At 38.2% G+C, this 14,792-nt stretch overlaps 1 protein-coding gene across 2 annotated transcripts in view; it reads right to left on the bottom strand.

Moving 5' to 3' along the window:
• The window catches only part of dntt (deoxynucleotidyltransferase, terminal), a 211,198-nt gene that overhangs the window by 73,335 nt on the left and 123,071 nt on the right, over positions 1–14,792 (bottom strand). For both annotated transcript variants that reach the window (XM_061962526.1, XM_061962534.1), the window contains 2 exons: positions 7,105–7,353; positions 6,747–6,830 (listed from right to left, as the gene is read on the bottom strand). In XM_061962526.1, coding sequence (XP_061818510.1) covers positions 6,747–6,830; positions 7,105–7,353 — 333 coding nt within the window. The remainder of the gene's footprint in view (positions 1–6,746; positions 6,831–7,104; positions 7,354–14,792) is intronic.

Raw genomic sequence — 14,792 nt, 5'->3', positions numbered from 1 at the left:
CACAACACAATGTGATAGTACAACAATCTGTACTGACTGAAAAACATGAACAATCCTATTACATTATCTGTAAAGCAGGAGTACCCGTTAGGTCGAACGCGAGTACCGGTTGCTCGCGGAGGATGTGTCAGTTGATCGCCAGCCAGACATGAAAAAAATAGACCTATAAATTAGTGAGCATCAATCTTCACCATGACGTCACTCGATTGACATTTACGGCACCCGTAGTTCTTGTGAGATGACACTGGCTGCTGCGAGCTCAGTATTAAGAAAAACCAACCGGCTTGAATGCGAGAAACACTTTTTATTTCAACGGACTCTTGCGCCATACCTGTTGTTAAAAGCCTAAAGACCGACTGCACATTTCCTGTCTTTACAATAAAAGCCCTGCTCCATCCTGCCTGCACTAACAAAATAAGAGTCTCAGAAAGCTAGAGCACACAAGCTAGCAAGCTACAGAGTTTTCCGTCAATGTATTCCTTGTAAAGTGTTTAAAAACGAGAATGCAAGCTAGACAAATAAGATGCCAAAAATAATTCATGTGGTATTGGACAGAAAGGAGGACTCTTTTTCTCCTCCACAATGTAAATTCGAAATTGTGGAAGTTATCAGCACTACTATGAATCCTGTCTGATTCCAATCAATGCAAGTCATCAGAATAAGGTAATACACAACTTATATTCTTGTCTTCATGAAATAATCTATATGGTTGAACATATTTGTCTTTTTATTAATAATGTATCATGTTGTATGCTTGCATGTTCGAAATAAACTCAAACTCAACTCAACTCAACTCAAAATGACACCCAGGTTACGATATTCACTAATATTTTGTATTATTTTCTTATTAAAAGTTATATTTGGAAAGGATGACGTTTTGTATTTGTTTACAAAATACTTCGTTGCCGTTGTCTTAATGTTTAATGTAAGACTAGAGTCATGAAGCCATCTTGCCACCTTCTCCATTGCTGCTGTATGATTTTTTGGCAACCGTTTCAGCGTATAAATAACCGTGTCATCTGCATACATCTGGATATTAACATTGTCACATACAGATGGCAGGTCATGTATATACATGGAGAAAAGAAGCGGGCCGATGTTAGAGCCTTGTGGCAGTAATAATCAGTGATGTTATCAAAGGAAAAAGCGAACGTTGTGATGCGTTTTTGAAATTAATGCACAGCGGTATGTTTAAAATGGGCAAAATACGTAAATATTACATGTTATTTTGAATGTGACTGTTACTACATTCCATATATACTTACAGCGTACCTGTATATAAAACATTAATGGAGGTGTTTGGATGTTTTTAAGGGCTTTTTAGTGAGAATAGAGTGACTCTTATAGGCTCCATTGTAAGCAGAATTTTGCTCGCATTTATTTAATATTTAGAATGCATAAAAAAAAAAAAGGAAAAACATATGTGTGCTTGTTTTTCAGAAGGATTGTGAATGATAGGCACATTTTTTGTTTTTTAAGTGCATTTCCCCTTTAAAAAACAAAACTATGTGGCCAAATTACAGCACTCTAGCCCTTAAATGTAACCAATTTTCAAAAAAAGCCAACAATGTCAGTGTTTTGGTAAAGGCAGACTTTCGGGTAAATGCAACCTTTTAGATTTCTGATGATCTGGAACTAGGAACTACCGTACTGTGAAATACCGACACAGCTACCATGAGCGGCCAACATGCGTGAACAATATTTCTGAATCAATAAATGAATTAAGCACTAGTTGGTTTGGCTCCCTGTCAATTTTCACTTTCACATTTCGGACAATTCTGTTTGTGGGGACAGTGTAGGGAAAGGCCCTTGTCTGATTCCCAGAGCACAAAGAAAGGTACCGTATGGGTGGATGAGTTTGTCATCCAATATCACTGACCTCTGACTTCCAAAGCATTCTTTCCACAAAGTCTTCTGACCTCCACCTCATGCAATGTTTAAATATATGCGTATTGTGTGACTTCTCCTGTCTATTTCACTGCACGGATGGCTGCACTGTCAGCAAGCCTAGCTTTGCCCTTGCATTTCAATAAACACCATCTGAGTTGCCGAGTTGCGTATAAAAACTGTCATGAAATTGCCATGCAGTGATCTTGAGGCCCTGACCTTTGTCCCCCAGGGAGAAGCTGATGGGACATTGCACTGACGGGGGCGGGGGCTCCCATGTCAATATGCAAACTTATATGCTTGATACGTCGTCTTTCTTAGTTACCAGCTCAAAGAGTTGTTTCGCCCTATGCATTGTAAATGGGGTGGAATGCAAAGAAGGGATAAACACAGGCTTTGTAGAAAGGGCTGTCTCATAGATTGATGGTTGCCAAGATGTTTGTTTTCCACGATACAACATCGAGTTGTAGCGTAGTATAAACCTTTCCCGCTTTAATAATCTACCTTTCTTTTGGAAGGAAGTATTTTTCGTAGCTCAAGTTCTCACTGTCAAGCAGTGAGCCATGTGGACAAAATAATGCTTAGGTTCTTTTTACATGCTTCAGGTTAGTCATGTAAGGTTAGTCATGCTTTACTTCTCCGTGCTTATCTGGATGTCCTGATTCTGCCCAACTGCTCTGACATCTTCATTCATGATGCATACACTCCTCCTACCAACTTTAATCCTGGAGTACATGTAACACAGTTTAACTAACATTGAAAGTAAGCAAACACTTTCAAAGACATATTCCAATGTTTTTGCAAATATCGCAAAGCGGAAACCTTTTAGAAACACAGAAAGCTGTGGTGTTAAATACTCTGTGGGACGATGATAAAACTTTGCTCGCGCAGATGAAAATACATTTACAAATACAAATTGTGTCATGCAGTTGTCAATACTAAACTGCAACTTGAAGTAAGCATAAAAAATGAAAGTGAAGCAGAAGAGGATTGAAACACATTCTCTGCTTTCCAATGCTCTGCCTTTACCAGCATGAGCTGTGAGGCAAACTGTTCAATACAAACTCTATCATAAGCTGCACATGCTTCTCTTATTAGACTCAACGGGCATGGATACACAGAATACTGTCAACTGTGGCACGTCTGAAAGTTAGCAAATCAACAAAGTCTAAAGTCAAATTGACAAAAACACTCCACACACCCAATTGTTACTGATCAATAAGTATAACTGATCATGTCACGTTTCTTTCAGCTGCGGATTTAGGCCATGTCCACACAAACACGCATGAAATGGTACCTCGGCTGATGAGTTGAATTGGATCTGTTCCTAAACCAAAATACTCGGATCTCAAATCAATATTCTCCATTGAAATGAATATAAAACCTATTCATCCATTCTGGGCCCCCAAAAAACATCACAAATGTAACACATAACATGCTTTAAAATAAGACAAACAACTTCTGGTGAAGAAATATTGTATCACAAACAATACAGTAAAATGAACTACACACAACTGAATTAGTTTCATTAAGTAATGTAATAATATTGTATTTACCTTCTTCTGTGGTATCTTCTTCAAGCTGCTTCTACGTCAAACACCAACATATGTTGTTTAGATATAATCTTAACATCTTAACTAATTAATATCTTAACTTTTTTTCCAAGATGGCGCTGCTGTAGTGGCTGCAGCACTGTGCTCTTGTATCATCATTTTGTGTTCCTGGTGTTTCCCTCTTGTTTTCATGTGGGTTTTTTTGCCTTTTGGTTGGGGACCCTTTGGGACTGTGTGACAAGAGGTGGCACTTTCGTGACTTCTGCGGTGGTTTTTTGTGAACTCCTGGATCTGTCTCCCGGGAGACTTTTGTTCCATGGAGACCAGCTGCTGGGTCTCTCCCACACCAGAGTACGTTTGGAGAGACTGGAGGAGATGCGGATGAAGAGACAGGGCTGCGGAGCTAGCGCTGAGCTCCGGGACGGACAAGCTTCAGTGTCTTCGCTGAATGAGCAGGTATCAGACACCTCGGTCTCCTTAGACCAGGGGTCGGCAACCCAAAATATTGAAAGAGCCATATTGGACCAAAAATACAAAAACAAATTTGTCTGGAGTCGCAAAAAATTAAAAGCCATATTTCATACAGACAGTGTGTCATGAGATATAAATTGAATTAAGAAGATTTAAAGGAAACTAAATGAGCTCAAATATACCTACAAATGAGGCATAATGATGCAATATGTACATATAGCTAGCCTAAATAGCATGTTAGCATAGATTAGCTTGTAGTCATGCAGTGACCAAATATGTCTGATTAGCACTCCACACAAGTCAATAACATCAACAAAACTCACCTTTGTGCATTCATGCACAACGTTTAAAGTTTGGTGGACAAAATGAGACAGAAAAAGAAGTGGCATAAAACACGTCCTAGAAAGTCGGAGAAAGTTATACATGTAAACAAACTACGGTGAGTTCAAGGACCGCCAAAATTAGTAGGACAAAACGGTGCTTGCCAAATACGCGAATCAGTGAAGCATGTTTAATATAAACAGTGTGCTTTATAACAATTAGGGAGGTTTGTGTTATGGTTGTCCTCCTACAGAAACCATATTAAAACTTTTTTTTTTTTTTTTCCCCTCATTTTTTTCTATTTTTCATACATTTTTTAAAAAGTTCCAGAGAGCCACTAGGGCGGCGCTAAACAGCCGCATGCGGCTCTAGAGCCGCGGGTTGCCGACCCCCTGCCTTAGACGCATCCTCGCGATCGAGGGTGGAGTCGGCTCTCTTGGATACTTTGTTGGGTCTGCTCCTGTCTCTGGCCATGCTCACCCCATCCCAGCAGACAATGGCGTGGAACACAGCAGAGGCCACCACAGTGTATATGGGTGTTGAAATTATGTTTTTGTTTGGTTGCTTGTCTATGCATGGTGCAATCGTGTGTGTGCAATATATATTATTGCTTAATCATTTTTTGTTGTTTTACTTTTGTTGCTCTATGCAGAAATGGCACTGCTGGAGGGGCAGCTGGTTGCATCAGCTCTGCTCTTTAAATGTCTTTAATGTCCCTTATGTTCTTTGATGTTTCCCACTTACACACATGTTTATGTGTGCTATGGCTATGAGGGTTTTTTCTTCCTTGGCCTCAGTCTGGACCCCTCTCCAGGGGCCCGGGCTTAGACTGAATATATATATATATATATATATATATATATATATATATATATATATATATATATACATACACACATATATATATATATATATATATATATATATATATATATATATATATATATATATATATATATATATATATATATACTTTTTTTTATTTTTTTTTTATTTTATTTTTTTATTTTTTTTAATTTTATTATTATTATTTTTTTGAGTTTTTTGGGTTTTTTTTTTACTCATGATTGTCCAAGCAAGTAAGGCTCTGCCATACTTGCTTCACCCTGACTGCACGTCCCTAAGCCAAAGAAAGTTGCAAGCACTTTTATAAAGAAGGTGAGAATCATTATTGAATCCAAGAGAGAAATTTCCCTTTCTCTCCTCCCTTTCCGCTTATTGTAGTGCTAATCAACAAGCGTTTTCATTAAAGATACACATGTTAAATGTTTATTCATATGTATTTTGCATCGATTTATTTATGTAAAACTTTAATTATTATCTATAGCAGTGTTTTTCAACCACGTGAGATACAGACTGGTGTGCCGTGGGAGATTATGTAATTTCTCCTAATTGGGTTAAAAACATGTTTTGCAAACCAGTAGTTATAATCTACAAATGTGCCGTTGTTGAGTGTCTGTGCTGTCTAGAGCTCGGCAGAGTAACTGTGTAATACTCTTCCATATCAGTAGGTGGCAGCAGGTAGCTAATTGATTTGTAGATGTCGGGAACATGGTTTGTGGTGATCACAATATGTAGTTAAAAAGGTATCTGAAACGTAAACCAAAAAAATAAACAAAAGGCGAGTGCCGCAAAGAAAAGGCATTAAAGCTTAGGGATGGCTATGCAAAACGCAACTAAAATTTAACTGGTTGCAAAGTAAACAAAAACAGAATGCTGGACGACAGCAAAAACTTACAGCGTGTGGAGCAGCAGACGGCGTCCACAAAGTACATCCGTACATGACATGACAATCAACAATGTCCCCACAAAGAAGGATAGCGTCCGCACAACTTAAATAGTCTTGATTGCGAAAAAAACAAAGCAGGTGCGGGGAATAGCATTCAAGGAAAACATGAAACTGCCACAGGAAAATACCAACAAAAAAGGAAACGCCACCAAAATAGGAGCGCAAGACAAGAACTAAAACACTACACACAGGAAAACAGCAAAAAAGTCAAAATAAGTCACGGCGTGATGTGACAGGTCGTGACAGTACACCTACTTAGAGGCAAGAGCTAAAGTGATGCATGGTTGGTTATGGTTTGAATTCATGTCCAACAATTGCGAGAACGACTTTTTATTGTCAATATCGACTACTGAGTTTCATTTTTTTATGTTTTCTGCTGGTGGTGTGCCTCGGGATTTTTTCAATGAAAAAAATGTGCCTTGGCTCAGAAAAGGTTGAAAAACACTGATCTATAGAATGTGTTTTGTGTTGATATTTTTGGGTTGGATTGATTTTTGGGGGGAACATTTGATATGGTTTTCATATGATTTGTCTTAGTCTGATCTTTTGGAATGGATTACGAACAACAACAGAGGTATCCCCCTATCTATACATATACTGCAATAGTATTACATGTTGACAGCTGGTATATTTTACAGCACTATTTCAAAACTGAAATTCACAAAGCATTCCTGTAAAATAAATTGTTTGTTAACATCAATTAGTGCACTTTATATGGACGGTACCTTGGTTTTGTCATAAAGAGTATGATTGTCCAAAATCATCCTCTTCTCCATCCGGGCAAATCTCCTCAGATCTCTGTCAAACTGCTGTTGGGGAAGATAAGAAATTGTGTTCAAGTAAACAAAGTATCTGCTAAAGTGTATTTTTATGGTAATGTCAGAAAAAAACAAATTTTTAATGTAATCAGACATGTTTTTGATGAAATAATACACGCTACCTGTGTCTAAACTTTGAATTATACAAACCAATTTCACAATCAAAAATATTTCATAATAAGTGTATTCATTGAGTAACCATGGTCAAGGGAGGGATCTGTATTTTGTCTCATGCATCATTTCACCCACCACCACCCCATCGTACCGTGGAGCCAGTCCATCCCAGGAGAGCAAAGGCATAACGATCCATTGGTGGCGATACTAAGTCCAGACGCACTGCCCTCCAGCCCCTGTTGTCTCCCTCAGCACAGTTGAGACCGCCATCCACCTGGCTAGCCTCCAAGCGCAGGATCAGGAAGCACTTTGGGAAGTAGTCCATTGCGTCATACTTCTGGCAAGGGAGCTTTGATATGTGAAAGGTGGAGGGCTGGTAATCACAGTAAAGAACAATCCCCTGGAGAAAGCAAAGAGAGACGATCTAGGAAGTTAAACCTGTTTGTAAAAAGAATGAATGTCACTTTTTTTTTTTTTTTTTTTTTTTAAATCTGCCGTGTAGGATACGCTGTATATGTGAAAGGCAAAGTTCATAAATAATTAATCGAGAAATATATATTTTTATAGAAGTGACTTTTAAAAAGCACATCTTTCACAAGTTGATACCCCGGGGTTCTTGCAAAAAAAAAAAACGGTCAGTTTTCATCTAAAGCGCATGACTTTATATAACAGTGAAAAATAATGTTATGAGGATCCCAGTTTGTAGACTTGAAGAGGGTTTAAGTTAGATAGCTAGTAGTTGCTTTGTATGTACTGTAAAATGGCAGCATGTCACACGAATACTGTACAATAAACGTTGACCACAACATGTATTTTAAGGGCTTTGCTAAGTTTGTATTACAAAACATGTTTTTTCTATAACATACAGTGTGAAACTGAAGTTGCTGTCTTAAAATGATTTAAACTGTGAAGAGATTGGTTTAAATAAAGGGCATAATCTAATAAGATTTTTACTTCTAACAGTCCAAATATGTTCACATGCATGCAGATGAAATATTCTCTCAATCTTCTGTCTTTGCAGCACAATCAACTCCATTATCCATGCCATTTGTGCATAACTAGTGGGACAAGCGGTAGAAAATGGATGGATATGCTAGATTGCACAAACATTGTAAATATAGACTCAGAAAAGTTTCAGTCTTGATAAATCACATTTCAAGTGTTAACCCTTGTGTAATGTTCATATTGTTGTTACTCAGCCAGCGTTTATGGGTCTGATGGACCCGTTGCATTTTGTGGCTTTTAATGCCTCACAATCAAACACTTTTATGTTAAAATACTGATCAGATGTTTATTGGGATAAGGTAAACATCTGTTGAGTATTTTAAAATACTGATCAGATGTTTATTGGGATAAGGTAAACATCTGTTGAGTATTTTAAAATAAAAGTGTTTGATTGTGAGGCATTAAAAGCCACAAAATGCAACGGGTCCATCAGACCCACAAACGCTGGCTGAGTAACAACAATATGAACGTTGCACGGAAAATTTCTCTGCCGGTTTCTGCATCCCACAGGGATTCTTCTTTTGTGTTTCTGCACCTGCGGTTCCCACACAAGGTTGCAACATTGTTTGTCAACACTGTCTGCTCTCATTTTCTCGCACATCTGACCCTCTGATGTTCTGTGTACCTACACTCTGTCTTCCTCCTGTCTAGGCCTGCTGTGTGTGTGTGTATGTGTGTGTGTGTGTGTGTGTGTATGTGTGTGTGTGTGTGTGTGTGTGTGTGTGTGTGTGTGTGTGTGTGTGTGTGTGTGTGGTACACAGAACATCAATTTCCACACTTCTATTAGCCAGTGGACCCGGACATCTTATATGTAATAGAAATGTGTAGGGGGGGTGTATGGTGTGTGGTCATTAAATATGTATTCTGTAATATGTTCTTTACAGAAAATGAGCCAAAGTCAGTGAGTCTCAGTTTGAAAAATTAATTAATTGTATCATTTTTCTTTTAATAAAAAATGAAAACGGGTCCCACAGACCCGAACACCACACAAGAGTTAAATGATTGTATTTGCATCTCTTTCCAGTATTGTGGGTGTTCTGATAATCAGCATATATATAAAGACAGACATAATAAATTAATTCCATTTAAGAAACCCAATCCTCTGCGCATCTTAGTAGATTAGCTTTGCGTGTGCTATCAAGTTTGCACGTATTTTAATACACACACACCTTTCATAGGTCAGGCCCATAGTGTATTACCAGTCTTGCCCGTTATACATGTGTATAAATTAGAGTTGACAAAGTTAAGGCAATTAAGCGTTAACTATACGGCGCAATTTTTTTGTTTTTGCGTGCAATCGTTGCGCATGCTTCCTGACTCTTTTTTGACACTCGATCCATTCCGTAGCGTGGGGAAATGCAATGGCGTTCAGTTACTGTTAAGCTACAAGCTCAAAAATAGCTAGCAGAAATGCACAAAGAAAGGTGTTACGATCGGTTAAGCCGGAGTTGGACCGCCCAGCTGCTCATCTTCTTACGTGGGATAACTGCAGACTTTCAAATCACGGAGGAGCTGGCAGCCATGCAGTCAATTAAAGAGACAACCACAGGTAATGACTTGTTCACATAGGTAAATGCGTGTTTGGACATTTTAGGACTGAAATGGGACAAGCTGGCAGGTGTGACAAAGATGGTCATCCAAATCTGACAGGGAAAAATGTTAGACTTTTAAAGAGGATGCAGGATAAAGTGACAGAAATTGACATTTTTGCATTGTATTATACATCAGGAAGTGTTGTGTAAGACAGTGTTAAAAATAAAACCATCAAAAGCAATCTGCTTTTGTATAAAGTTAAGTTAGGCTAAATGAAATTATTATTAATTATTTATCCAATGGTATATCAAAAATAATTTGAGCAAAATTTAATTGAAATATTATCGGTGTGGCCCTCCAGCAGTGCTCAGGTTGCTCATGTGGCCCCCGGTAAAAATTAATTGCCCACCCCTGTCATAGAGACTACTGGAGGCTGTGTGTGGGTCCTAGTGGGCTGTGGGCCCTTAGAATTGTCATCACTTCCCCCCCTATGCGACAACCCTGATTATATTGTATTAGTGTAAATGGTTAGTTTTAAAGTAACACATAAAGGGACACACAATCGAGCCCTGACATAAGGGTGTGAGGTATGTGTGAGCGGTAATACTCCTCAAGACAGCAGAGGAGCTGTTACCATGGAAACCGGACAACCCAACCCCCCTTTGGAACAGTTGATTGGACTTTGTGGAGGAGGACATACATTTTGCAAGAAGCCAGCGGTTGCAGGATGTCTCCCCTTTTCCCCATTTGTGGCAATTGTATTTATTTGCTTCAAACAATCACACTGTAAAATAAATGTTGGATGATGAATCAGAAAATGAACAACCACTTGGTGAGCTTTATTAGAGATTAAATGAATACATGTAGGAGAAAAAGTTATCCTCCTTTCACCCTGTACGCAACTTGAGATGTATATATAATTTAATCAAAAGAAACGTACTATAGTGCCTCACCGGGATGTAATATCATTCTAAACACCCCGAAATGTGCATGATAGGACCCCTTTAAATTAATACCTCAAGTCTTTCTTGCTATGTGACTGAACTGTGAGCCAATTACCCTTTAAAGCCAAAAATTATGACTTTTACATCACTGTGGTTACTGACACTGAAAAACAGTAACTGTGTGTTGTTTCATTGTGGCAGCACAAAAAGTCTGTCAACAGGCTTGTATTGTAGTAAAGTCGATGTGTACTAGTACTCTAACGAGATACATGTGTTGAGTATCTCCTATTTTGGAAGAGCGTGGAGTCAACTGCAAAATACATATTTTAGTCAGTTGGCAATTATTGTTAATGATTTTTTGATATTTTTTTCAAAAAGCCTGTTTTTATTTGTGTGCATGCAGAGCTGCATGCATACTAATCCAATGCATACATCCAACTTACATTCAACCTTTAACATTTTTCAAAGAGAAAATTAAAAGCTGTTCTTCTTGCTGATGGCCTGAAACTTTTCGGTCAAAGGGGTTGACTTATCTGTTTTAAAAGACAACAGGAGCGCCAATCACTGTTGCAACATTGACATTGGTGTGTTTCATCTTTCTGACACATTAGCCACAGGGCTGTGACGACTATGGTTATCAGGGGCGCCGTATGGGGAATAAATCAGTTATTATGTGTTATTTTTAGTTTGCCGTGTACAGTAAAGCAGGGCGTGATCCCGCAAATGCTGCATCCCACAGATAGAAACAAAGCTTTGCTGTTTGGTCCTTTTGCCATTGCTAAGCAAAAAGTCCATCTCTTGAAAGGTCTGTCACTTTAATCGGGTATTTTCGTTCAGCGCAGGTTGCACCAGAATTAACATACCAACATAATTGTCCGTTTTTAACGAGTGAGAACAGAAACCCTCGGTGTAGCTGAACCTTTGCAATTAAATAACCTTGACATGTTAAACTGTGATTAATAATAAAATTAGTATTCTCAAAATAGACTCACCATTATCCCCAATGGAGTGCTTCGAAATAATTTTCTGTTCCGCAACTATAAATAGTATAATTTGTCTATATACAATTGTTAGAAGTACACCTCTGCATAACACTGTATCTTTATAACATTAACGAAAACAAAAAAAAATAAGTATAGATCAACTTGCAACAAATAATTAATAATAACAAATACATTTGAAAAGTACTGCCCTAATGACAAGAGGCATCCCAAAGTAGTCAACACACAGTCTGAAATACTTCAAAAAAGTATCTCATAATGACTAAATAATTATGATGATTATAGCTAATAAAAAAAAAAAGATCTCAAATTTACGAAATATATGATATACTGCTTCTCACTGTAATCAAGACGTGAACCGTAGAAAGCCTTTTATTGCTGAGTTGCATGTGACGTCACTTCTAGAGGCCATGTTTTCAGACTCAAGAACACACATATGTGCAAGTAAGAACGGCTTGCAAACGAACGACTCGCAACTATGAACGGGTTCAAATCCTCCACCTAAAAGAGCCGTTTAACAGACAAGGCTTGTCTGAGAACATCACATCTCTAACATGCAAAGATATGGGTCACAGACTCAGTTGAGAATCAGTGTTCTCAAGGATATATCAATGGCAATGAGGCTAAAAGATATTGTACAGCAATAGTCAAGGATCAATCAAGAGCACCATGCATCATGCCATCTTAATATAAATTGTACAAAATCCAAAACCAGTGAAGTTGGCACGTTGTGTAAATCGTAAATGAAAACAGAATACAATGATTTGCAAATCGTTTTCAACTTATATTCAATTGAATTGACTGCAAAGACAAGATACTTAATGTTCGAACTGGAAAACTGTATTGTTTGCAAATATTAGCTCATTTGGAATTTGATGCCTGCAACATGTTTCAAAAAAGCTGGCACAAGTGGTAAAAAAGACTTACTTGGAACATCCCACAGGTGGACAGGCTCGCTGGGAACAGGTGGGTGCCCTGATTGGGTATAAAAGCAGCTTCTATGAAATGCTCAGTCATTCACAAACTAGGATGGAGCGAGGGTCACCACTTTGCGAACAAATGCTTGAGCAAATTGTTGAACAGTTTAAGAACAATGATAACAATGATATTACAGACCTTCTATCCCTGAGGTGGTACTGCATCCAAAAGCGACATCAGTATGTAAAGGATATCACCACATGGGCTCAGGAACACTCCAGAAAATCACTGTCAGTAACTACAGTTTGTCGCTACAAACTCTACTATGCAAAGTGAAAGCCATTTATCAACAACACCCAGAAACGTAGCCGGCTTCGCTGGGCCCGAGCTCATCTAAGATGGACTAATGCAAAGTGGAAAAGTGTTCTGTGGTCTGACGAGTCCACATTTAAAATTGTTTTTGGAAACTGTGGACATCCGGATTGTTATAGGTGCAAAGTTCAAAAGCCAGCATCTGTTATGGTATGGGGGTGTATTAGTGCCCAAGGCATGGGTAACTTACACATCTGTGAAGGCACCATTAATGCTGAAAGGTACATACAGATTTTGAAGCAACATTTTTTGTCATCCAAGCAACTTCTTTTTCATAGATGCCCCTGCTTATTTCAGCAAGACAATGCCAAGCCACATTCTGCACCTGCTACAACAGCGTGGCCTCATTGTAAAAGAGTGCGAGTACTAGACTGGCCTGCCTGTAGTCCAGACCTGTCCCCCATTGAAAATGTGTGGCACAATATGAAGCCTAAAATACTACAACGGAGACCCCGGACTGTTGAACAACTTAAGGTGTACATCAAGCAAGAATGGGAAAGAATTCCACCTGAAAAGCTTAGAAAATCGGTATCCTCAGTTCCCAAACGTTTACTGAGTGAAATTAAGTTTCTCAGTTCGAACATTAAATATCTTGTCTTTGCAGTGTATTGAATTGAATATAAGTTGAAAAGGATTTGCAAATCATTGTATTCTGTTTTTATTTACGATTTACACAACATGCCAAATTCACTGGTTTTGTAGATTATTTTTGAGGTCATCTGTTGACGTGTTTATCCAACGACCTCTCTACTAAGGTTCAGCATGTTAATTTAGACTCCTTATGCATCCCCCTGCGTTCAATACTTGCTCCCACTTTATTCTCCATTTGCTTTTCCTCTGTTGGTGATAACTCCTAAATTAATCTCGTACAGATAATACGTCATAATCTTCTATGCCTACGGTCCGCCGTGCAGTAATTACATTTAAATAGCTTCAGGATAGTTTTTCTTTAATTACAGCATGTTCATGGTGACTTCACTAAATGTTGCAAACAAGAGGGTATGTGCTTTGGTGGTAAAGGCACCATTCACCTTGACCATCATGAGCAGAGATGCAAGCATAGAGCAAGTAAGATTTATATTATACAGTGGTACTTTGGTATGCATTAGTAGGCTAATCGTTTCCAAAAACTCCTAATTGTACGAAAACCTAAGCAATATTTCAAACAATTAAGCAATTCTAAACACCTATAAAATAATTTACAAAAAAACACATTTTATAAATAAAAATTATAGTTTTACAATCATGCAGTAACATATGTTTGTGTCTGTCATTGTTGTTAAACAATATGTTGAAGTTTGAAAGGCGTTATTACTGTGAATTAATGACACAGTTACGGAGGGCAATTGAAAATGAAAGTGGTGTAGAACTACTTTGCGGCTAACACGGGTCGAACCCCTTACTCTGAAATAAATCTACTCCTGCACCAGTTTGCTACAGTGGAAAGAAAGCAAAGGACAAGTGATGTGGGGTTTGAAATATTCAGGAAGTATTCACAATGTTGTCGACAATGTCTTCTCCCCTCTCCCGTACAGTACTATGTCAGGGGAACTATATGACTGATTTCATATAATGTAGTCAGGTGACAGCCTTAGTCCATATTTGCATGTTTTTAGGTGTGTTAAGAACTATGTAACAAATTCAAGACATGAAACTAGATTAGTTCTGCTTTGCATGTTTGTTCATCATCATCATCATTCACCAGTCATTAAATTACATATGTAGCGGATTGAGAATTTGAGCAATTAAAATAGATTTTAATGCCAGTGAATTGCGACCGTTGCAACAATGGAGAGTCGGGGCAAAAGACACGAGAGAGCATCATTAGCATAATTTTACTGTTAGAGAAGGGGAAAGAGGATGTCTGGAAGTAAGAAAGAAGCAGACAAGCCTTCAAAAGCTGTAAAAGATCATTGAAGCACATTCTCTGGAAAATAGCTCCTCTTGTTGGATAATGGGAATCACTACCCGAAAAGATGTCACTGCGTTGAAGGAGGGTAGGTGAGCACTGTGATGTACCAAAGAAAATAAGAGTGAATGACATTGAACAAGAGCAAAACGATTAG

The sequence above is a fragment of the Nerophis lumbriciformis genome, linkage group LG02, assembly GCF_033978685.3.
Source record: "Nerophis lumbriciformis linkage group LG02, RoL_Nlum_v2.1, whole genome shotgun sequence".
Classification (NCBI taxonomy): Eukaryota; Metazoa; Chordata; class Actinopteri; order Syngnathiformes; family Syngnathidae; genus Nerophis; species Nerophis lumbriciformis.
This window is presented reverse-complemented; position numbering and strand designations above follow the sequence as displayed.